This window comes from Akebia trifoliata, chromosome 8 (assembly GCF_017979445.1).
Source record: "Akebia trifoliata isolate Shusen 1 chromosome 8, ASM1797944v1, whole genome shotgun sequence".
In the NCBI taxonomy this organism is placed as follows: domain Eukaryota; kingdom Viridiplantae; phylum Streptophyta; class Magnoliopsida; order Ranunculales; family Lardizabalaceae; genus Akebia; species Akebia trifoliata.
Window position 1 is genome coordinate 32,984,056 of NC_141382.1, and position 26,371 is coordinate 33,010,426.

The 26,371-nt window shown below is 37.4% G+C and overlaps 1 protein-coding gene across 3 annotated transcripts; it reads left to right on the plus strand.

Moving 5' to 3' along the window:
- Positions 1-374: 374 nt before the first annotated feature.
- LOC147396550 (uncharacterized) lies at positions 375-21,845 on the plus strand. Of its 3 annotated transcripts, XM_086451355.1 has the most exons (12): positions 375-522; positions 832-942; positions 7,446-7,604; positions 7,783-8,007; positions 8,288-8,365; positions 9,173-9,510; positions 9,648-9,758; positions 10,105-10,592; positions 12,746-12,914; positions 18,758-18,997; positions 20,012-20,146; positions 21,020-21,845. In XM_086451355.1, exons 1-12 carry the CDS (start codon positions 477-479, stop codon positions 21,140-21,142), a joined length of 2,223 nt encoding a protein of 740 aa, XP_086307481.1. In that variant the 5' UTR covers positions 375-476; the 3' UTR covers positions 21,143-21,845. The 3 variants fall into 3 exon arrangements, with proteins under 3 accessions (XP_086307481.1, XP_086307482.1, XP_086307483.1); XM_086451356.1 differs by lacking the exon at positions 7,783-8,007; XM_086451357.1 differs by lacking the exons at positions 7,783-8,007; positions 8,288-8,365.
- Positions 21,846-26,371: the final 4,526 nt, after the last annotated feature.

Genomic DNA, 26,371 nt, shown 5'->3' on the forward strand with positions numbered 1-26,371 from the left:
TTATGGTACTAAACTCGAATAAATAAATATTCAGTTGGATATGATATATATTCATATCCAATCCTAAAAATGTTTGAATGAAAATAATTTCGCATAAATTTACCTGAATTCTTAATCAGATAAAAAATTTGTACCCATACCCAAATGTCTCAGATAAGACAAGTCAGGTAAAGTGATATTATTGGACCCATTGCCAGTCCTATTCCCACTCGGCCTTGGCCGAAAATAAAATTTGACACAGTCAGTCAGTAATGCTCGACCTAGGTCAAGGGGTAGTGGCCTTATCTTGTCCTGTATGTTGCAGGTATTTCTAATATCACAGGTATTTCTAATATCTTCAATTTTTAAGGGGGTATTACTAAATTACGCTAAAATAAAAGTGGAATAGGCATCTTGTCTTTTCTTTCTTCTCCGTCTGTCTGTCTCTGTGGAAACTTCAGCCTCTTCTTAAAAGTGAATGAAGGGGAGGACAATGAATGACCGTCCATCCGTCTGCTTATTATTCATCTAACATTTTCGGAGGTATGTCATTCGATGTCTCTGTTGTACCTTCAATTATTTCTTAGATTCTATATGCAACTTTGGAGTGAAGAGCGAGCATTTTGGTTAGGGTTTTGTTTTCTACTTTTCTATGTATATTGAATATTGAATATTGATGGATTGCAATTATGTTATTGTTGTGTATATATAATAAGGATTATTCGATCTGAAAAATTGGATATGTAAATCATTGTGAACATGCTTTTAAAACTTTGCAGATGTTGAATTATTTTCCAACAATTCATTAACCAACATTTGTTGTATGTATTTGCCACTCTTCTTTTTGTCTAGGAACGAACATGCCTCGGAAAGTGAATTATGGAGTTGATTACGATGCAGAGTACGACGGTTGGGATGATTATTATGACTATGATGATGATTCAGATGTACAAGGAGGAGATGGTCAGTATTACTATTGATAATTCAATTTGTTCTGTTAAGTTTAATGGATTATGGTTATTATTTATTAGTGTTGTTTTGTGGATTTTTCCAATATTTTCTGCTTGTTTTAATGCTTTGTGGATCCTCAATGTACTTGCTCATGATTATCTTCCAATCTCTTAGAAGATAATTAATTCAAGTTCAAAAAAGAGCTTTCAATTCAATTTTTGACTTCTTGGAGGGATCAAGGGATGAGAGAATTAACTAGAAGATGTTCCATCATCTTCACCCATACTTCAAGAAATACCTATGATGTTGCCGGTTTCTTGTCCTAGAGACGGTCCAGGTCTTCCTTGTCTTGTATATGTTTTACTTGACAAAAAAGGATCTTTATTTGTAGCTCTAGTTTTTTGGTCCCCCATTCAAAATATGTGTCCATCAACATTAGTTACTGTTAAAATAAGTAGTAGTGTCCTTTTTGGTCTTTTCATTTATTTTAGATTATGTAACCTTTAAAGCCTAATTAGGGCTAATTAATCAAATAATCAATTTCCTCTCTTTTTTAATTTGGTATCAGAGCTTCCATCGATCTTCCACTTCTTCCTCTTCTGCGACAAACTCCGGCAACCAACTCTTCCCTAAAATCAGCACTCTCTCTCTCGTTTTTCAATTCTTATCACCCCTACGGGGGTCCTCTGTGTATACACACCCTAATCGCATCATGCGATAGGGAGTTAAGACTGTTTAGAGCCTGCGATTTAGATTTCTTCACAGCAGTGATGCTGTACTCACAGCAGTAGCTGTATATGAGTCTTGCGACACACATAACAACTTCGTTTAGGCCTTACGACACTCACAGTAGATGTCTGTGAGTCTTGCGACACCCAAGATAGCTTCGTTCAGATCTTACGACACCCACAATAGATGTCTGTGAGTCTTGCGACACCCAAGAAAGCTTCGTGCAGGTCTTGTGATCACAGTCGGTGATACCCTTTGAGCAGGCGACTCTTGTACGACGCTGGTAAGTGTGTGTTAAACCCTGCGATCATAGCAAGCTGCTGTTTTTTACCAGTGTGTGTGTGTTTTGTTGGGTATGAAACTATAACCTCTGTTATGAGCCTTGAGACCAGAGCAGGTGGCTGTTATTTATGTTTTCGATCACAGTAAGAGTTTTATAAGGGTAACAACAGTTGTTTTAAAGACCTACGAAGGTCTGTGATTACAACACGGTGTTGTTTTGGGGCTGTTCTAACAGCAATATTACTCCTTTAGTTTCTACACTTGCGAGAATGACTGTTCGGATAACCTACAGTAGTGTTTAATCAGCTTTCACTTCTTTTTCGACCGTGTATTGTCACCTTTAGGGTGCTGCGATCACTTTATTCTAGGGAGTCGCGCCATCATCTTACTTGAACTCTCATCCAACCAGAGTACTCGGATTATTTGATGGCCTCTGAGACATCTTCTTCCTCGATCACTGGTAATAGTAATGGATCGAGTGGTCTTCCTTCTCATCTGACCGACTTTCCCGGTATACAAATTACTACAGTAAAATTAGATGGTCCGAATTATTTCCTTTGGGCACGGTCAGTTGAAATGCTCATTGGTGGAAAAGGGAAGATTGTCTACCTTACAGGAGCGGACAAACAACCTGCACAGACAGATAGTTCTTACTCACATTGGTTTGCTAATGATTCTATGGTCCGTTCTTGGCTAGTCACTTCTATGCAACCACACATTGCGGCTGGTTTTATGTTTTCCTCGACAGCAAAACAGATATGGGATTCTGCAAAGAGCATTTGCTCGCAACGTCAGAACAACATCAGAATTTTCAACTTGGAACGTGAGATTTCTCGTCTTTTACAAGGAGATTTTTCAGTTACTACCTATATATCACAGCTACGTGCTCAGTGGGAAGAGCTGACCTTCTATTCCTCGTCCTATGCCTGGAAGGACCCTCTTGATGAGACATTATATTCGTCGATTCTGGATAAGAATCGGGTTTTTCAGTTTCTAGCTGGTCTCCGGGATGTGTTTGAGTATGCGAGAGTTCATTTATTGGGTATGGACCCCTTTCCATCCCTACAGACCGCATATTCGTATGTCTTGGCTGATGAGAGTCGTCGTGCTGCTGTCTTACCTCATTCTGCGGGAGATCACTCTGCTATGCTTACTCGTCTATCTTCACCGCAATCCTCTAGTGGGTCTATGCCTACCCGTCAGCGACATAAGTGTGATCATTGTGGTAAGTTGGGTCATGTGAAGGCTCGATGTTATGCACTTCATGGTCGTCCGAATCAGCAACGTCAACAGTCTCAACGACCTTCAGCTCATGCAGTTTCTCAATTGACTACTGATTCAACACCTCCCTCAGCTAGTACATCCTCATCAGACTTGGTATCTCTTTCCCAGACTGAGCTTGACAAGTTCAGGAAAATTTTCAATCAGATGGAGACCTCATCTCAGTCGGTCTCTACATTTGCTCACTCAAGTAATTTTGCATTCGCACACAGTGTTTCCACCATTTCCTCACCATGGATCATTGATTCTGGTGCCTCCGATAACATGACTGGTACGTCCTCTCTATTTAATACTTATAATATTTGTTCTGGTCATTGCAAGGTTCGCCTTGCTGATGGTTCTTTGTCTTCTATAGCTGGTCAAGGTCATGTTCCTGTTACATCTTTATCCTTGACTAATACATTGCATGTTCCTCAACTCACTACTAATCTTATATCTATTAGTAGCATTACAAAAAATTTGAATTGCAGTGTAATTTTTTATCCCTCTCATTGTGTCTTTTAGGATCTGGGGTCGAGTAGGACGATTGGCACTGGACGTGAAGTGAATGGACTGTATCTGTTGGACGTACCCGAGTTACCTAGCACCTATTCTGCTTCCCAGATTAGTAGTAGTAGTCAATCTAATAAGGTTCTTTTAATGCGTTGGCACTTACGCTTAGGCCACATTTCTTTTGGATATTTGAAACACATGTTCCCTACTTTATTTTATAATAACAATTTACTTGATTTTTCTTGTGAAATTTGTCAATTAGCTAAACATGTGCGTTCTTCTTATCCTGTTAGTATGAATACTACTGCACCTGCTATATTTGACTTAGTTCATTCTGATGTGTGGAGTCCTTCCCCAGTCCCATCCACTCTTGGTTTTCGTTATTTTGTCTTATTCATTGATTACCATAGTCGTACCACTTGGGTCTATCTTATGAAACACAAGAGTGAGGTTTTTGAGATTTTTAAACAGTTTCTTGCTATGGTTCATATCCAGTTTGGTCGTACCATCAAGACCTTTCGTTCTGATCATGGTACTGAGTACACCTATAGTGAGGTTTTATAACTTTGTTTAGATTCTGGCATTGAGCATCAAATGTCCAATGTTAAGACCCCTCAACAGAATGGTCGTTCAGAGAGAAAAAATCGTCATATTCTAGAGTTAGCTTGTGCCATCTCTATGGGTATGAACGTGCCACAGTCTTATTGGGTCGATGCATTTCTTACTGCTGTTTATCTTATTAATTGAACCTCCTCTCGGGTTCTTCAGTTTGCCACGCCCCTTTCTCAGCTCCGTCAAGATCGTCCCCTGTTTCCCCTTTTTCCGTGTGTGTTTGGGTGCGTATGTTTTGTTCAAATTCTTGATCAATCTCGTACTAAACTTGACCCAAAGCTATAAAATGTATTTTTTTGGGTTATTCCTCTACCCAGAAAGGCTACCGGTGTTACCATCCTCCTTCTCGACGGCGTTTCATTTCTCGAGATATTTCCTTCTTCGAGCATACCCCATATTATAATGGGTTCGTTAGCACTCACTTTGAGTGGTTTCCCCTAGACTCCCTGGATGATCCCCTCCCTGGTTCCTTTCCTCTTCCTTTACCAGTTCCTCCATCTTCACCTCTTGTCCGTTTGTCACCCCCTCCTCTGCAGGTTTACTCTCGGCGTCCACGTGATACTACCATCACTTCTATGTCAGACCAGCTCGTCTCCTTGCCTTCAAATCCGCTTCCTTATCTTTCCGGTGATGATCGGCCTATTGCCACTCGTAAGGGTAAACGTATTTGTACTTATCCTATTTCTAATTTTATATCTGATTCTGCACTCTCATCCTCCTATTGGAGTTTTCTTGCCTCTGTTTTCACTGTTTCTCTTCCTACAACTGTTGCAGATGCTATTTCCCATCCTGAGTGGCGAACCGCTATGATTGATGAGTTGAATGCTCTTGAAAAGACTTAGACTTGGGAACTTGTTACTCTCCTACCTGGAAGGAAAGCTGTAGGATGTCGCTGGGTTTTCACCCTTAAGCATAATCCGGATGGTACTATTGCTCGGTATAAGGCCCGTTTGGTGGCCAAAGGTTATGCTCAAATTTATGGGATTGATTATCAAGAGACCTTTGTTTCGGTTGCCAAAATGACCACCATTCGCGTTCTTCTTTTTATTGCCGCTATACGAGGCTGGCCTCTCTACCAGTTAGATGTCAAGAATGTGTTTCTCAATGGTGATCTTCAGGAAGAGGTTTATATGGTCCAACCTCCTGGGTTTCTTACCTCTGCTTCTCCTACACATGTCTGTCGTCTTCGCCGTTCTCTTTATGGCTTGAAGCAGTCTCCTCGCGCATGGTCTGAACGCTTTATTAAGGTAATGCATCAATTTGGTTTCCATCAGAGTTCTGTTGATCACACCCTTTTCTTACGTCACTCCCAGGGTAAAACTGTCGCTGTGATTGTTTATGTTGATGATATTGTTATTACTGGAGATGATGATCATGGCATTTCTGAGGTAAAAACTTACTTAGAACGTCAATTTGAGATTAAGGACCTTGATATATTTATTTCTCAGCAAAAATATGTCCTTGATTTACTCAGTGCCTCAGGGCAGTTTGGTTCTCGTCCCGCTGATACTCCTATTGAGCAGAATCACAGGTTGGCTGATTCTGAGGGGGAGTGTGTGTCGGATATTGGGCAGTATCAGCGACTTGTGGGAAAATTGATCTATTTGTCTATGACTCGCCCAAACATTGCGTATGCTGTTAGCGTTGTAAGTCAGTTTATGCACTCGCCTCGGACATCTCATCTTACTGCAGTCTATCGTATCCTTAGATATCTTAAGGGATGTCCTGGTCGAGGTATTTTATTCAGTAATCATAGTCATTTTCGTGTTGAGGCATGGACAGATGTAGATTATACTGGTTCAATGACTGATAGACGCTCTACTTCTGAGTACTGTACCAAAGTAGATGGTAACTTGGTAACTTGGCGCAGTAAGAAGTAGGATGTGGTTTTTCGGTCGAGTGCTGAGTCAGAATACAGGGCTATGGCACTTGGAGTGTGTGAGTTGTTGTGGCTCAAGATTTTATTAGATGACCTGTGTCTTCCTGTACCAGCCCTTTTTTACTATATTGTGATAATAAATCAGCTATTAATATAGTGGCAAATCCGGTTCAGCATGACAGAACTAAGCATATCGAAATTGATCGTCATTTCATTAGAGAAAAGATTATTTCTGGACAAATTTGTACTCCCTTTGTTCCTACATCTCAACAACTTGCTGATGTGCTGACTAAAGGTGTTAGTAAAATCACCTTTGAAGGTATCTTGTCCAAGTTGGGCGTCGTTGATATCCACGCACCAACTTGAGGGGGAGTGTTAAAATACGTAGTAGTGTCCTTTTTGGTCTTTTCATCTATTTTAGATTATGTAACCTTTAAAGCCTAATTAGGGCTAATTAATCAAATAATCAATTTCCTCTCTTTTTTAATTGTTACCTTTTCTGATTAATGATTTCAATTTTTTGTTTGTTGATTTATGTACGTGTAAGTCTTCAGCAGTTGTATACATATATGGGAAGTGTTTGGACTTCAGAGGCCCTAAAGAGAGCCAAACATTTTTCAAAATAGGGGTTAGAAGTTAAAGAAACTTGGACTGTCCGATTTTTGTAAACCACTTTTGATGGGGTTAGAAGTTTCGGAATGGGCTGATTTTTGGTGAGGACGATCTCCTCATCATAGAGATCATCCTCATAAAAAATCAGCCCATTCCGAAACTTCTAACCCATGTATTGAAAAAAATTGTTTGGCTCTCTTTAGGGCCTCTGAACGCCACTATCTCTCTCTCTCTCTCTCTCTCTCATATATATGTTATATTCCAAGTCATTATTCCCATGAAATAACACATTTCATGTCGTAAGCTAAGGGGAGACATATAATCTAAATTATTTGATCATTGATTATAAAAATTTATGTAGATTGTTTATGTAGATTGTGTGAACAATTGGAGCCACAACTATAAGGTCACGGGTTCAATTCCATCAAAAAAGAAATACATTGATAAATGGAAATTGTATCGAACAATAGTTGTATGTTGCACAAGTATAGGTGTGGTATTTACAAGAATTATTGTTCTCCTTTTCATTTGTAAGCAAATATCTTTCTCTTGTTTTTCCCCCCACTTCATTGATTATTAGCAGTTCAGACATGATATTTGTTTATTTCCATTTCCCTTTCTACTACAGGAGAAAAATATAAGATAGACCAGGCAATTACCGAGCCTGGGCTTTGGCGATGTTCTATTTGCACATTTGATAATATTAAAAGTGCATCTACTTGTGATATCTGTGGTGTTTTTCGGGATCCTGTGACCAACATTTGCAGCAATGGCAATACAGAAACAGGTATACAACTTTAAGGTGTTGAGAATTTTTTTTTTCTTTCTTCCGATTTGTTATCTAGTAGTTATATTATATCTGATACTGGTCGGGCCGACAAGTATTGTAAGTTGGCCTTTGTGTAGTATTATTTCCATTGCATCATGTTCTTTGTTCCTTTATGGAATGGAGCTCTTTCGTGCAGTTGATGACAGGTCCCAAGGTTTCGGAGCATCCCTATTGGCCAAGTCTCTTTTTGCATCATTTCCTCGCCAGGCTCCCAAAATGGATGTTATCTTTCATCAGAAAAATGATGATTTTGCAAGCAAAGGCGCCAATAACTTCCACAAGATTGGGAATATCCTAGGAGATTATTCTGATTTCTGCAAAGCTTTTATGTTTTCTCATTGCAAGTACAATAGTAATATAGGTCTGCATATGGTATATCATGGGAGAGAGGGCTATTTCTTTTATGTTTTGTCATTGCAAATTATTTACCAGTTTTATGCCACCGATACATTCTACAAAATAATTTTTCTTCAATAAGGATTATTTCTTTTGCAATCTCAAATCACTTACCAGTTTTACGCCACTGATACATATCTACAAAATAATTTTTCTGCTATGGAAGAAGCCATTGTGAAGTCATTTTGCTATGTCTATCTTGTTTGCCTCATAGAGGTTCTAAAACGAACACTTTGATGTAACAGACCGTTTCAAGTTTGATAGCCTCTCTCCAGATGATTTGGTTTCTTCTGGCAAACATTATAACAAGAACATTTTGAAAGGTACCTGTCCTGACAACACTAAGGATTGTTCCTGTTCCAATTAATGCATGTTAAACCATGGCCTTTTAGTAGGTTCATTTTCTGATGTACCTTTTGACTACTTTCCATGAACAAAGAATATGAAGCGAACTTTGTTTACTTATGGATCTTGTCCAATTTGCTTTCTATTTTGCATAATCCTACTATGTTATGCAATTTTTTAAAATACTGGACGTGGTGCTTATGGAAAGCGTGGGCAAGAGTTATGCAAAGATGTATTCTATTTCTGGAATTATGAATTGAATGAGAGACAACTGGTTGTGAAATTTACCATTTTTGTGTCCAAATGGGGAAACTTGAAGCTTTAAGGAGCAAATGGTGAAGTCCCAGATGATCTAATAGCTAGATCCTTTCATGTTTCTTCAATAACAGAATTGAATCAAAATGTCTAAAAAAACTCAATGAAGATTGATTCAAGACTGTAAGAGAAGTTCTATAGATATAAATAATATGCAATTAGTGTCACCATCCATTTACCCCTTAATTTGATGTCCTATTTTTCTGTACTGAATATTAGTAGTGCTGTGGTTCTGTGCACTCAGAAAAAAACGGGAAAAAGGAAATCATATATTGGATAGGAAAATATCATATGTTAGTACTCATTTGCATTCTATTCAATATTTTGGAAATTCATATTTGTTTAGTAACTTCTTTGATTAGATTGTTTTTTCTTGTCATGGTAATAGTTTCCAAAGGCTCATTTCTAACAAATGATAAATCTGTAATTATTTACCTTTTTCAGTTTTCAACCTTACTTTTTATCTGTAGACAATGTTGAACAATTGGCATCTTCTAAAGCTTCCTCAAGCATCCCTGTGAAGAAGGGAAAGATTAAAATTCAACCTAGCACAAAGAAGTTAGATAATTCATCTGTTTCACTGCTAAAAGTTGGACGACCAAGTGAAGACGAGGGCAATTGTTCCTCAGTCAATGCAGACAAGTCAGATCTAACAGGTAGTTTCAACAAAGTAAATGTGGATGTTGACTCTGGAAGCTTGAAGAATTCTATAAATACTAGAAAAGCCACATTAAATTCCAAATACAAGCCAGAAGCATGGATGCTTGCTGACCAAGAAGGGACATTGACTCAACTAAATCTTGCTATTGTAAGTTAATTATCAGGTTGAGTATGACCACCATTTTTTTTGTCACATTTATTTGCTATTATCTTCTTATCAAATTTTCTCTTCAAGTATTTTGTTCATAAATTTACTTTTCTAAACCTTTTAAAACCTTGTAATAGGTGGGCCATGTTGATTCTGGAAAATCAACACTGTCTGGGAGGCTATTAAATCTTTTGGGTCGGATTTCCCAGAAAGAAATGCACAAATTTGCAAAGGAGGCTAAATTAATGGTATTAAATCGTTTTTTTTTTTTTAAATATGTGACAGGCTGTCCCCAACCCCTTTGGAAGTGGGACTAATCCCTGCATATACGCCTTTTGTTTGAGCTATTTATTTTTGGGGTTTTGTTAACTTGTGTCCTAAGGCCACACATTAAGCTTCATTCAATGCAACCTGGAAATTGAATTTCCTACAAAAAATGCCCTCAAAATATTTTTTTTACCAAAAATATCCTCAGATGCTTATTTCCAAGGTGTGTTAAATGCAGCTTAAGCACATGTTAACAAAACCCTTATATCTTCGAAGTTGTCTAGTTGTCATTTGGGGGATGTTTGTGCTGTTAATTGCCCAACACAGGGAAAGGGATCGTTTGCATATGCGTGGGCACTAGATGAGAGTGCTGAAGAAAGGGAGAGGGGTATAACCATGACAGTAGCTGTTGCTTACTTCTTCTCAAAGAAATATCATGTTGTTGTCCTTGACTCACCAGGCCATAAAGATTTTGTCCCAAACATGATATCTGGTGCTACACAAGCAGATGCCGCAATTCTTGTTATAGATGCCTCGATCGGCTCTTTTGAAGCAGGTATGGACAGTAACGGAGGACAAACAAGAGAGCATGCACTACTTATTAGAAGTTTTGGTGTTGATCAAGTTATCGTGGCTGTTAACAAAATGGATGTTGTGGACTATTCAAAAGAAAGGTTTGATTCAATAAAATTGCAACTTGGAACATTTCTCCGATCTTGTGGTTTCAAGGATTCTCTTTTGTCATGGATCCCCTTTAGTGCCATGGAAAATCAGAATTTGGTGACAGCTGCGTCCGATGTTCGTTTGTCTTCTTGGTGAGTTTTCTCTTGAGTGTTGATTACAATAATATTTTAAATTTATAAGTATGTCTATCCAGTATTCTCATTATACATTTTTTTGTTGTTGCTAAATCCGCAAATTTATTCATGTTTTCCTTTTAGCTGTTGGTTTTGGTTGAATTATTTGTGTTTGAGTGGTAGCTACTTATATATGGATCTAGATTCAAACTGATGGTCTTGGTCAAGAACATGTCGAACTCAAGTTTTTTTATTGTGGAGGATTTGCCTGCCTTTGTTGTAGCTATGGACCATGTTGAGAGGTTGTTCCTCTTGAGGCTTAGGCATTCATTTCTGTATAATTTTGATATTTGTCTTAGGAAGTGAATCATTGATAATATTGATTGTTAAAAGAGCTGTTGTGTATGTTGCAGTGGGTCTTGTCAAAAACTAGTTCCCCACATAAGCTGCTATGTTCATTCCAATCTTTATTTCAACATTCATCTAATCAATCAAAAAAAAAAAAAAAAAAAAAACATTCATCTTGCAAGGGGATTCCTCATGGATTATTAAACAATAAAATTGCTTTTGCCTAAAAGAATACAATATTTATAGCAGTTTATATGCACTCCATCGTCATGGTTGAAGCCTTATCCCAAAGATCAGGGGTCTACTTAACAAATCTTATTCATCTATTCAATTATGCCTAGAGCTATGTCTTTTCTTTTGATAGGTATACATTTTATTAAAAAGAAGGAGAAAAATGGCAAGGCGACCACCGAATGAGGAAGCAAAACAAAGCAAAAAACTACAAGACCCTCATACATCACACAATAATAAATGAGCCCCAAGATGGACAAGATAACTTCGTGAAAAGGGATAGAAAGTGATTCCAAACTTCTGAAGCAAAAGGATAATGAGTGAGAAGATAATGGACTGACTCACTGCTCGATTTGCACATGAAACAAAAATTGGCCAAAGGAACACCCCTTTTCATATTGTCATCCAATGTTGAGATTTTATCTCAAACAACTCACCACATGAAGGTCTTGGAGGGAACTTTTGGACACCAAATGGCTAGATCGGGTAAATGAATTGTGTAAGTTGGAATCAATGATTTGTAAGGAGATTTAACTGAGAATTTTCTGCCCTTAGCGACACCTCAGTCTCGACTGTCTTCCTCAAAAGGGTTGATTTGAATATGAGAAATGCAATCAATTAAGCCAGAATGATTCATGAAAGCTTAACCTGAGATAAAGAGTATTTTTTATGAGATAAAGAGAATTAAATCCGGACTAGAGTAAATCAATAAACCAATCATTAGAGCTTCTCCTGAATCCAAAATCCCATGACATTTGATTTCCAGCCTGACTCATGAGGGAGATAACCACTCGAGCCTAGCTGTTTTCTCAAAATCCTTAAATGGATCGAAAGAAATCTGATTTTGTTGATTTGAAAACCTAAGCTAGTGGAAGTACAGCCTTCCATTGGGAACATCTTTCGAAGTCTAATGTTTAGTATTGTGGGATAATGATTTTGTCTTGAGGTGTCTTTTAATTGCCTTGAAGACTTCCTAAGTAGTCGTAGACTAACCTTAGTTTATAATTTCATTTGCTCTTTGTAATTGTTATTTGATCTCAATTTTCTCATATTAGTTTATTTTTCACAGCCTTGCATCATGTTCTTTGTGCATATACTTCTAGATTTTGTATGTTTTCTAGATGGGTATTTTCAAAGTGCAATAACTTCTTTTGTGGGAAAATTACGTTGGTAACATCGGGAAAGAAGGGATAGATGGGACCATACTTTTAGACGTCTCAAGACCTTGTCACTTTCTTGACCGGTACATAACGAGACAAACCAAGAAATACAGAGACAAAACCAAGACAAAGCCTTATACCAAAAAATTTGGGTCAGCTCATAATAAAAATAGTCAAACTCTTACTTGATGCTCATTCATCCTTGCCACGCTTTGTTTCACTTTGCTCAGTGATGATCACTTGATGCTCTAGTTGATGCGTCTTTGTGACATATCGAGATGACTTGTTCAACTGCAGATTATTTTTGAAAGGAAGAATATTTGTCCTTTGTTATTTGTCAGACGTAACAACTCATCACTATTATTTTCTGTTTGGAAAAACAGTTTTTGTCTAGACTACTATGAAATTTTGACTAAGAATGATGAATTGCAGGTATCAAGGTCCATATCTATTGGATGCCATAGATTCGTTGCAACCTCCGATAAGGGATATCTCGAAGCCATTACTTATGCCCATTTGTGATGTCATCAAATCACATTCCTTTGGACAAGTGGCTGCCAGCGGTAAATTGGAGACTGGAGCTCTTCGATGTGGTTTAAAGGTACACCTCGATTGACCTCGTGATTGTCTTTGAGTAAATGATAGTATGGCCACCTTGATAGTTGACAAAGAGGCACTATTTACAAGGGTGCTATTTGATAATTTTCTGAGCGAAAGTCTATTAAGGCATTAGAATGTGGTTTTAAAAATATTGTTTTACTTGATTCTTGGATCATCATTGAAGCTTATCCCGTTACTCCATTCAGTTCTAACTAAAGCAATGTCTTCTGTTAGCTTGATTTCTGGATAAAGTTTTTAGTTTTTCCAGCATATGTTCTTAGACCAAACCTGGGTTATCTTGAGCCTTTCTTGAATCATCTTGATTATGGTTGTTTTCCGTAAGTAATCGACTTTCTGTTTTCTAGAAAAAAAATCCAATGAATCATCAAAATGTGCAGGGGAATATGGTGATTTATACATATAAAATTCCCTGAATGCTCATGGATCTGTTTCGTGTCACCAAAATGTGCATGGAATTTGTATCTGTGACAGGTTCAATGCTGGTGTTCTGCATCCCATACAAGTGACAGGACATCATCATCAAAGCCTTGTCCCAAAATATCAATATCTGGATTGAACTTGTCCCAAAACTTGTATGACTTGGTACATCTTAATTATTTATGGATTTTTCCTATGATTAACTCTAAAGCTAGTCACGATTTAGTTATTGGTTTAATGATTGAGATTGTATCTAACTTGATAAAATATGTAATTTCCCACCTGTAGTGGTCCACAAGCTGATTGCTTTGGTGTACTAATGCTTCGGCCTCTTACACAATATGGGATGTGGGACACAAGGTCGGACTTCCAGTGATCTCTATTGCCACCTCCATGACCTTTACCTACAAACTCTGGTACACAGTGAAAATTTGGAAAAAAAATGCACATATAGTAGTAGATAGAGATTTGAAAAATAAATTGGTAGGTGTCAGGAGCATTGTTTTTAGATGCCGAGTGAGATGAGGCGCTTGGCTTTTTTAGCTCCTCATGGCATTAAGACTTAGGCCTCCATACATGGAATTTTTTAAATAATAGTAATGGATATATAAATAGAAAAATTGGGTAACCACCACATATCTCCAAATTTGAAGTTCAAATCCACATAGTTACTATCCAACTTTGAACCTCTTCATTAATAATAATAATAATAATAATAATATCTTATTTAATATTTCAGTAAGAACGGAATTAGGGCTGTCAAAGGATTGGTTCGGTACCGGATCAGTACCAATTTGCTACCGATCCGAAATTTTCAACCTACAATCCATATCCAATCCGATCTCGTTAAAATTTCATCAATCCTAATCCGATCCAATAGTTTTTTTTGTGAAAATAACACCTACAGTTAGGGTTTGAGAGAAAAAAAACAAACAAAGAGATGGGTTTTGGGAATAAAACCCTTGTTGAGGACGATGGAGTTTAGGCTAAAAAAGAATTAAGAGATCGTCTATGGAGATACAGATCTACACTCTACAATTGAAGAAAGATAGAGAGAGAGAGGCGTACTTGGAGATAGAGATAGAGAGAGATGTGAAGCCCTCAATGTCCAACCATCTCTGTTGCTTGAGCCCTCCTCATCGCCTATCAAGCACTCATTGTCGTCGTGAGCCATGGCCTTGCAAGGTTGAATATGGGTGTTGGGGAGCCTAGGGTTTGGGATGGTTCTATTGAGGAAGATGAGTTGTGGAGGAAAAAAAATTAAGAGATCGAATGAGTGGGTAATGGGCTACCGGTTACACCACTTATGTATAAAGAAATTGGATTGGTTTGAGACTACTCCGAAATTGACCTGAGATTTTGTTAGTTTTTAATATTATGATCTGAAAGCTCAAATCTTGTATCCAAATCCGACTTTTTCAGATCGGATTCCGGTTAAAAATTGAATCATTGCCAGCCATAACCAAAATTATGTAATTATTTGTTTAACTTTTAGTGGATATTTCATTGTTGACCTCGTTGGATGAGGTAGTATTGTAGTTACCTTAGGTCATGATCATTAAAACCACATTTTTGGCAAGCCTTTGAGTAAATTTTTAGAATTTTGGGCTTATAGGTAATTTTCTCTAGGAGGAGAATAAGGTAGTGTTTGGGAGAGTAGTGGTCCAAAAGAAAAAAAACTGTTGTTTGAAATAGAGCAGCTAAGTAGGAAGGAGGAGGTTGGTCAGTTGTCTTTACAAGACAAGGTGAGGAGAGACTCCTTGAAGGGGTGGTGCGTGTGATCGAGGGATTAGTCTCACCCCAAGGGTGAGATACCCACAAAAAGCAACAAAAAAAAAAAAAAAAAATTGAGATGGGAGCTATGATATTCCCATTAATGGTATGATTTGAGACCATTTTGAATTGAGTCCAAGGTATCATTTGTTTTTTCTATCGAGAAATATGTTATCAGAGGAGCTGAAAAATATATTATCAGAACTACGTTGAACATGCAACTCTTGGGCATATTTTTTCATTGTTCGTCACCATATTGAAAGCGAAGAGCACAAGTAATCAAGTGATCCATGATATGAGTTTAAACAACAAAACTTGTGCTCCAAGTGCAATCATTTTGGACACTTTAAATCAGAGTGTGCTCAAATAGGGATAATGAAACAAATGTGATGAAAGTCCATGCACCTAAACTTAAGGCGAGTAATGAAAAAATCTACGAGCCTGATTTAAGCGAAAGTGAGATTGATGAATGTGAGGCATCATTATTGGATTTTGAAGAAGAATCGATATCTGGAAAATTTGAATAATTGGCAAAGAAAATCATTGAATCACCACATCATTTATCGCTTACACAGATGTCCCACATAAAAGAAGAAGTAGATGATATTTGAGATAAACCAATGAGTTATATTATACATGGAGCATTTTAGAGTGCGAACTTCAGTTCTTGCCAGAAAATAAGAGTTCAATGAATTTTTACTTGGTTTGATGATATATATTGGAGCGTGGAGGTTGTATTGATTGAGAAACTAGCCAGGATCATATTGCACATAGACTACAAAGACTTCATTTGCTGGAAAATTACAACAATTTTATTTTGCCAATGGCGAAATCTTCATAGCCGAAGAGAATGATGGCGACATCAAATATTGTAGAGTAGATTTTAGTTTTTATTTAGTTTTCTATTTCAAGGTTTTAATTTTATATATTTTGGGCTTATCTTGATGTTTTATTAGATTATGATGTTAGTATTGGTGTTAGGGGCAATTTGATAACTTTATAATGAGTTTTCATAAGCTGAAAATTCATGGGAAATAAAGTTACGAGATTGGGATGTATATGATATTTCTGCTTTTGTTTTATTTAGGTTTAAGTTTTATTTACAACCATTAGATCTCATTATTTTAGTTGGATGGTTGAGATTAGATTTAGGGTTTAGAGAACATTATAAATACTTGTTTCTTGTTGTAATTTTCTTTAATGATGAATAAAATTGAGATTGGAGCTATGATATTCCCATTAATGGTGTGGTGAGGCCATTTTGGAGTGAGGCCAAAGTAACATTTGTTTTCTCTATCGAGGTAGGCATTTACTTTTTTTTTTCACAACATCTTTCCCACTTTCTCTATTAAATTTCTGTTTTGAACCTCCATAAACCCCACTCAATCCATTTTATAAATCAAATTCTGTAAAACCCCCATTGTTTTTTTATCTCCCTTCATCGTCCTGCATCACCTTATTTGTTGAAGCCGTGCGAACCATATAAAAGTGTTGCAAATGTGATTAAAGTTTGCTATCGCATGCATGATGGACCAACGACTATGGAAGAATAGCGTGCTTTTCCTTTTGTGGTTAGTCTCACACGGTCGATGCCATACTCTTGAGCTACGTTACATGTTGAGACACACTATAGAGTAATTGGTTTTCTCTTGTGGTTCACCTAGCATGGTCGATGCCATCCTCTTGCGGTATGTTACATGCATAACCACACCATGGGAAGATGATACATCTTATTTGTTAAAGCTAATTGGTCTCATGGATAGGGATAATGGAAAGTAAGAGATAGTAATGGTTATTACTCTCTATTTGCTTGAATATAACCTTATATTTGATGTGTTATGTGTGGCATGGTAATTGAGTGATTATATCTTGCTTGCTTTGAAAATACGTGTGTTAAGTGCATGGATTAACCATTGAAAGTATGATCTATGATGATATTTCGATACTTAGGTTATCACCCGAAACGATTTGTAATATTAGAAAGAAAAGAATAACCACTAGTAAAAGTGCGGGAACGAAATGAACCTAAGGATATTAAGATTAAGAAAGTGGAAAGGTAAGATATTCGATGAGGACCATTCTGGGAGGTAGAAATGCTGACTCTCAAGATAAGTGGCCCATTGGCTAACAATATACCCTGAGAAAGAACCCTTTGGGGGATGGATTCAAGAGAGGTTGAGTCAGGATTTCACAAGTAATAGGCTGGTATAAATCCCTACTAGGGAGGTAATTACCAAGACGGGGATGACCTAGTGATGTATCTCTCTGAACTAGGACAGTAAGAGGTTTGGCTCGGGTGTAAAAGTAGTAATAAGGAAAGATAAAAGATGCAAACACAGATAAAGGTTATTAATAACGCTACCACAAAGGGCACCTTTATACATGATTTGTTTTTATGCGATTGGTTTGACAGTCTCATTCTTTTGAATTTTTTATATAGTATATATTTTTCCTTGCTTAGCTTCTTTGCTTATTGATATTCTATGTCAGTAGATGAAGAAGAGACGAATGTTAGTGAACTGGAATAGAAGACCCCTATCGTTCCATTTAGAGTTGTAAATTGCAAGTTGGAATGGTCTATAATGAAGAAATTATTGTAAGGACTTTAACCGAATAATTATTATATTTGATGAAAGGGATTTTGTTTGTTGCTCGGTGTACAAAATTTCACGACCCGTTTCTAGTATTTGGTCTCTCTTTGAGAAAGGGTGCGAATATGGAAATTGGGTGTCAGATCCACCTCACCCTTATCCTCCATGCACTCAAATAAAAGCATTATTTGCATTAACATTGGAGTATTTGGTTATAGAGAATCGTCAGGTCTTTGAGGGAAAGGAGCATTAGGTGCTGGATATCATTACCTCAATTATAGGTTATTGTTCTTTTGGTGTAACTTCTCAAGGACTTTAGAGCGGTATTTTTGAGGATTTCATTTGTAGATGGGATCGGGTGTATCATATCAATTTGGTGTAGGGGCTTTGCTTGGCTTTTGTTTTGCTTGGTTGTTGGTCATCTTGACCTCTTTTTCTTATAAAACTTCTACTTATCAAAAGAAAAAAGAAAAAAGAAAAAAAAAAGAAAAGAAAGCTACTTTTGATGTCATATACTTATGTGTAATGATTAGAAATATTCAATTGTGTTGTTCTTGACTAATTCAAGTTTCAAATAGTTGTGTAAATGTGTACCAACAATATTTATAAGTTTTTTATTTTTATTTTTTATAACTCCAAATGCTTGTTAATTATTATGAGTGTGCTTATGGAGCGGGCTCCCATTTCCCGTCATACCTCTTACCCAAATCTCAACATTACAAACAGCTATAGCTACCAATGAATATGGTTATGCTGAATGACTTTTATGGAACAAAAAATGAGCATTTCTATGTTACGGTTCCCTATGGGTTTGAGGAACCACTCGACTTAAGCTTTTGTCATTATTTTCATAGAATTTTGAAGCATATTTTCTATGTTATCGATAAATTCTACAGTAATTACATAAAATCTGTTTTTCTACATTATTTTGACATTTACGGAATATTTCTATTTTTAAGGTAATTGAAATATGAACCAATCGAAATTTTAAAACCTTGGTTAGTTTCCTACTAGTAACATTGTAAATATGCGATTATTGTAGGTTTTGGTAATGCCATCAGGAGATTTAGCAACGGTGCGTTCCTTAGAACGTGACTCTCAAGCTTGCACTATTGCAAGAGCTGGTGATAATGTGGCTGTCAGTTTGCAAGGCATTGATGGAACTCGTGTGAAGTCTGGGGGAGTGCTATGTCACCCAGATTTCCCTGTTGCGGTCGCTACCCGTCTAGAGTTGAAGATTGTCATGTTGGATGTCGCGATGCCCATCCTAATTGGCTCTCAGGTCAATATCTATCATCATTCATTTGTTTTTACAAATTAAAATAAAATAAAATTGCAATCATTTGGAGGAATCATCATCATCATCCAAGCCTTATCCCAAATATTTCCGTCAACATGGCAAATTCCTCTATCCAATTATACCTAAGGCCATGTGTTATACTAATATTTCATAGAATATTTCCATTTTCATAGACTACAAAAAGGATCTCTACATTTGTTTTTTATACGTTCATGAAATCATGCTTCATTTTGACCGTGAACAATGAATTTCAACTAAATGTTACAAATTTGACACTTTAGCTTAGGATGTTAATCAAATCACCTGTTATTTTTCAAATTTTGATTCTTCAAGTAACTATAAATAGAACCTATGACCTTTCAAATTGTTTTTATGCAACAATAGCTAGGGATTAGTGTGTTTAAAATTGTTTTTATGCGACAATAGCTGGGAATTAGTGTGTTTTCAGCATTGCAAGGAAATGATGATCTTTCTGAATGTAATTTTTTTATATAATTTTTGTGGAAATAGGCTTTATTGGTGTAAATGCAATATATCTACAGATTTATGATGCATTAGAAAGGATTTATGCACATCTTTAAAGATTTCTTATGTGCATTTTGAGAGGTTATATTGTTATAACATTTTGTTGGTATTGAATTTTTTATTTTATTTTAATTTTCTTACTTTAAATTTGATTCACATGTATAATTGCACTAAATGTAGAAAAAATGATCTACATTTTCCAAGAACTATTTTAAAGTTAGTTTACTAGACATTCGTAATCTTATTTTTGTGATTGAGAATCAGATTTAAATAAGAGTTTAGAAATAAGATGTGGCTTGAGCATGTTCATGTTTATGCAATCATGTAGTGAATGCGGTGTGTGTGGGTGTTTTTTTTCCAGTTAGGCAATGTGTTCTAAATATGTAGTTAGAGTTGTACGTCCACTCATGTCAAAATATTTGCAAGAAATATTTCCATTTCTGGGCTGGATGAAATAATGCTAGTATGCAGGTGGAATTTCATATACACCATGCCAAAGAGGCAGCTAGAGTGGTAAGGATATTGTCGTTGCTTGATCAGAAAACTGGCAAGGTCTCGAAAAAAGCACCCCGTTGTCTTACAGCCAAGCAGAGTGCATTGATAGAGGTAAGACCAACATAATTCATTGATATTTCTAGAGAGCTGCTATTGGCACCCACACTTTTACTTATCACACCCCAATTAAAGAAACAAACATAGAAAGTCAATGGCTGAGAATAAGTAAAAGTTGGGGTGCCAATAGAAACTCTTTTTTCCTTAAAAATACGTGCGCCACAGTGACGCCTCAGTTGAGGTGTACACCTCAACCACACCTTAGATGTTTGGTCGCCTCACCCCAATGTCTCAACACCCTTTTGGTGCGCCTCGAGGCTTACGTCTCAAGTGCCTCTGAAAACACTGGTAATAACTTGAACCAAACTTTTATAATGCTTGAATGGTATGTTTTAATCTATAATTAGGGTGAAATAATTTAAGAAATTAACCAACGAGTGTTGGGTGCAGTGGTCGGGGCCTCCCTCCAAAAGGGAGAGGTCTTGAGTTCAAGCTCCCTCGTTCAGGGATTAATCCCGGCTTACCTGGTATTTGTGGCTTGTGGGCTTTTGCATGTACCCGAGGGATTTGGGCAAGATACGGTGCTCTAAGAGGCCAATTGCCTCGCCCTTACGTCAGGCCTACAGGTTTGGAAACTCCGTCATAAAAAGAAAAAAAAAATAATAACAATAATTTAAGAAATTGGGGGTGTCATAAGTAAAAGTTGGAGTGCTAATAGCAGCTCTCTACTACCAAGTAAAATCACACAACTTGCTCGCCCACAAAAAACTTATAAAGAGAAAAAGAAAAAGAAAAGTGGAGAATGGAATCTGTTTTCTCTAAAACTGGTTTCTATTTTATTGTGCTGGTTCTATTTCAGCATATCTATGTGAAGGTGCAGTAGGGACAGTTAGCATCATTTTTATATTTATGTTTGTCTAATTGCAGGTGATTCTGGATGGAGCTGTTTGTGTGGAAGAATTCTCTCATTGCCGAGTTCTTGGAAGGGTGTTCTTACGAGCATCTGGGAGAACTGTTGCAGTAGGGATTGTAACCCAAATAATTGAGTAGTCCAAAATTGCTGAAGATGTGATTTAGCCAATTTTTTTTTTCCCGCATACTGTTGCTTCAGATATACTAAAGATGAGAAAGGTGTAAATGTCCAAGCCGAGGGAGGATGCGGTGAGTCATACAAATCAAGAGTTGGGCCTAAAACCTCTCATGGTCCATTTATGCTTACCACCCCATGCCCTTCACTAGTCGAAGCCTCAACCAAGAGCCGAGCCGCATCTGTTTGTAACTTTGTTATGCAAATTCAAATTGCTGTAGAGATGCTTCTGGATTGGGATTGGGGTTGGGGTTGGGGTTGCTTCTTATGCCTTAAAAATGCTGGTTTCCCAGTGTAACAATGTATAGATGGTGCTTATGCCTTGATTCAACTTTTACTGGGTTTTCCAGGGATAACCAACTGTAAAAGTGCATGCGGGTCGGTGGAATTTGCCATACTAATGTGTCAATGGGTGGGTTTGAGCCGGCCTTGATTGAGCGTCATTTAACTAGGGTGGGTTGTCCCAGGTACAACCCGATTGACCCTATTGACGGGCGAGCCTATGCTGAGTTAGGTAGAACATGAGAGAATCTAGCAATGCTATATTTTGCCTCTTTCAATTCCATTTTTTTGAAACATTAAAGTGAAAATGTCATATTTGACACTTGCTAATGCAATTGATATGCTTTGGATGACAACTTGGAATATATAATCCCAAATGATATATATCTATGTAGTATGTCAATTTCGTAGAAATAATAATCCAAAATACACTTTTTATAACACAATAGACACTCTAGTAAGTTTTGAGATAAATAATGTTACAATAACATTAATTTTAGCATATTTCTATTTTTTAAGAATCCATAGGGCACTTGCATTGGGAAGCATTTATGAGAGTGAATTCCAAAATTTGGAATTACCATTAACACTTGAGACCTGGTTGGAGAAGTTAATTCGAGTTGTGCTCGGGCAACCCGGCTCAACCCAAGGCTATTCATAAAGATTTTCATATTATTTATATATTTTAATTTAGTTTTAATGTATTTTTTAATTTATTTCTTGCTACATATATTTTGAGTTAATTAAAAAACATATATATAGGGAAATGTTCAACACCCTACACTTTACCTACGCTTTATTAAACGTGTTTTGTCCTACATGGGTTAGAAGTTTTGGAATGGGCTGATTTTTGGTGAGGATGATCTCTACGATTAGAAAATCATCCTCGACAAAAATCAGCCCATTCCGAAATTTCTAACCCCATGTTTACAAGTTGAAAAATGGTGGACCGTCCATTTTTTGTAAACCATTTTTTATGGGGTTAGAAGTTTTGAAATGGGTTGATTTTTGGTGAGGATGATCTCCTCATCATAGAGATCATCCTCACCAAAAATCAGCCTATTCCAAAACTTCTAACCTATGTAGGACAAGACATGTTTAGTAAAGCGTAGGGTAAAGATTAGGGTGGGGAACGGGACCTAATATATAGATATATAGGGAGCGGTTTGGCAGCCCTAAAGTTTGCCAAGTTTTGTGCCAAACATTTTTTGTAAATCACTTTTGATGGGGTTAGAAGTTTTGGAATAGGCTGAATTTTTGTGAGGATGATCTCTACGATGAAGAGATCATCCTCACAAAAAATCAGCTCATTTTGAAACTTCTAACCCTAGTTTTCAAGTTGAAGAATCGTGGACCGTCCAATTTTTGTAAATCACTTTTGATGGGGTTAGAAGTTTTGGAATATGCTGATTTTTGGTGAGGATGATCTCCTCATCATAGAGATCATCCTTACAAAAAATCAGCTCATTCCAAAACTTCTAACCCATATTTTGAAAAATGTTTGGCACCAAACTTGGAAAACTTTAGGGCCGTTGAACCGTCCCCATATATATATATATATATATATATATATAGTTGATCTGCCAGAGATTGAGGCATATCTTTTGGAGATGGTCATGTCAGCGGCGGCAAAGTGGATAATTTATGTGACTTAACCTTTTGTTACCGACCCCTTGACTGGTGTTTTAGGTCTTCTTATCCAACAAGACACTTTAATCTTGCTTGTAGTTCCGTCATCTCATATTACATTGACCCTTCGTTCCTAAAGCCTTTCTTCTCGGATCAAGGGATTCCTATTCGGCATCTGATGGTGAGGCCTATGATGTGTCGAAAAGAGTGATTAGTAGTACCACGATGAAAATAAAGAGGCAGACTCACAGGAAGGGGGAAGGCCCAGTCATAACAAGGAGACGAACCACTCAATTCCTCTGTTAGATAGGAGAGCGAGGGTGGTCGTAGATCAGATTGAGTCTCTTACACAATATTTTCTTTACTAAGGTCGGTTCATACTCTTGCCTTTATTAGGGCCATATCGACGGTAGCACCAGCATCTCTTTCAGATCCTTGCCCAGATATAGGTCCCCGGGTGGAAGCAAGGCCAAAAGCAGTACGGCAGAAGCACATGCATGGACAAAGAAGGACTCGAGGTTTTCTGCATAGAGCTTGCCCACCTGTCTGTTAGTTATGGCTCACTGGGTGGTTGACCACCCCTATTCCAGTAGTTCCAGATGAAGGCACATCACATGATTCCTATCCTTCCCGGCTGTTGGCCTGTTCTTTTGAATCATCAGAATAGTATTCATCCGTAGTCGTGGAAATCTGACAATAGTTCTGTGTCGAATCGGAATATAGCCCTGTAGACACCCCAATTTGCACGAACCCATAGGAAAATCCAAATTTTCTCGAATTAATTTCGATTTAGAACTCAAGTTCTTCGACGGACCCACATTGCTATTTTGCATCATTTTCATGCATACATGCATCATCTCATATCATCGCATGCCCATACCTTGTCCCTAATCCATCTAAACCTATGCCCATCACCCAAACCCAAATCCAATTCCATATCCCAAACCCAAATCCAAGTCCATGTCCTAACCCAAAACCAAGTCCACATCCCTAACCCAAAACCAAGTCCATCCTAAGCCCAAACCCAAGTCCATATCCAAACCCAACACCAAGTCCATACCCAAGCCCAACACCAAGTCCATTCTCTCACCCCTTCACAAGATGACACATGTTGATACCTCATAAGCCTCCAACACCCAATGCATCATCTAATTGGAGAGTCAACCTTTCTTTTGTGAAAACTCAAGAATGCCCTTTTCAAAAAGTTTAGTCAAACCAAAAAGGTTATTTGGTCTTTGGTAATAATCCATAAAGGTGAGAGAACTTCCCATTATGCCCTCAAAAGGTGGGAATCTTCAAGTACATACATGGAGTTCTCCCATTGGTCCATTCGAAAAATATACTTCCATCATTGCTTTATTTGTTATTTACAAATGAACCAAGATCTACTCTTCACCTACCACTTCACCTTTACACATGTCATTCTCCTATTTACCCTCCCAAATGTGCTTTTGTTTTCCTATTGGTCCATTTCAAAACTACACTTCCACCCTTGCTTTATGAGTTATTTACAAATAAACCAAGATCTACTTTTTACCTACCACTCCACCTTTACACATGTCACTCCCCCATTCATCCTCCCAAAAGTACTTTTATTCTCTCACCTCTATTTACCAAAAAACCAAGGATCAAAGCATGCTTTTTGGGTTTCTTCACAAATGTCATCTTTACCCTCATACAAATAGAAAATCCAAAAAGAAACAACCTAAATCTCATGTCCATTTTCTTTATTTTTAGGGTTGGACCACTTTATCCCCAAAAGTTCTCCAAAAACTCTATAAATACCCTCATTTTCTAAGAACAACTCATGCTCTCAAGCCCCCATCTCTCAACCTAAAACTCTACCCAATTCTCTACTCATCTCTCATCTCTCAACCTTCAACTCTCTCAACTCACCCTCAACTACATCTTTTAACTCTCAAGTTCACTTTTCAAGCTCAAGTTCATTCAAGACCTCCAAGGGGACAAGGTGGGATAGTAGTTATTTAGTTATTTTCTTTCATCTTGCATCTTCTTCTTCTAATCCTCTCTTTTCTTTTATAGAAACCCTTAGGATGTAATGGAGAACCCTCCTTCATCCCGAGTAGATTGAACCTCAACCTTGGGCATGGAATGCTTGAGGCGGTTTGGTCGAAAGGATGGAGGTTGAAGCCCTTTTAAACCCATTCTCATATCATGCACCATAATGTACACTATGCACACACATCACACATGTTGGCTATGATGAAGAAATGTGTAACTCTCTTGATGGGGTTAAAATACTAAGCTTCTAGCTAAACATGCATGCATTAAGGTTATAGATCTAAGAGAACTCCTTTCATGGAACTTCTCTAAAATCATAAACCAACATTTCAACTCATGCAAAAGTGTGTTGACTCCATAGAATGTCTTTTTCCATAAGATATCTCTTATGTCAACACTAACATCAAAACCTCTTCCAATGAGGTACATACACACTATATGCACCCACCCACTTCATGCATCTCATGCATTCTACTTGTTATTTTAATCCTTTTCAAAAATGACCAAATCTAAAGGTAACCACCTTAGGTGGAGAGAATGGGGTGCTTAACACCTTCCCCATTCTCTAACCGAATCCCCTTACTTAGATCTTAGGTAGACCATACCTTTTCCATGATTGAGAGTCACTACAATGCCATAAAAAATGGTTTTCAAAAGAATCGATTCGGGTGCCCATTCACACCCATTTACAAAAAAGAATGGTGGCGACTCCAAACAACGTAGCATTGAGGTTCAAAGGTGAACATTTCTCATGTCTACAACTTGGCGACTCCACTGGGGAATTTGCGGGTTCAAACCATGACCATTTGGCCATTTTTACAAAAAAAAAAGAACAAATTTCAATATATGTTTCTAACATCGTTGTTGTTTGTGTTTTGTTTGATATTTTATCTTCTTATTCTTGGGGAATGGTGGTAATATGTTCTTTAATATTTTGTGGGTTGAATGCTTGTAAAAGGGGGTTGATACTTGTTTTTAAAATGCACTTGTGCACTTACGCTTGCATAGCCCATTACACAAACCTCCTCTACTTATAAAAGTTTAAACCCGGATGCTTAATAGTTTCACGACTCGAGATCGCTTATTTCGGGTACGGGGACGAACACATCCAACCCAATCACCAACTTAAGACATGTGTACTTCGGTATGCATTGAGGTTTGAAGAATGGGTAACCGTGAAGCCACCTATAGCCGCATGCATTCAATACGATTAGAGGTTTAGGACACAATTTTTGAAAAATGAGTTATCAACCCTCTCA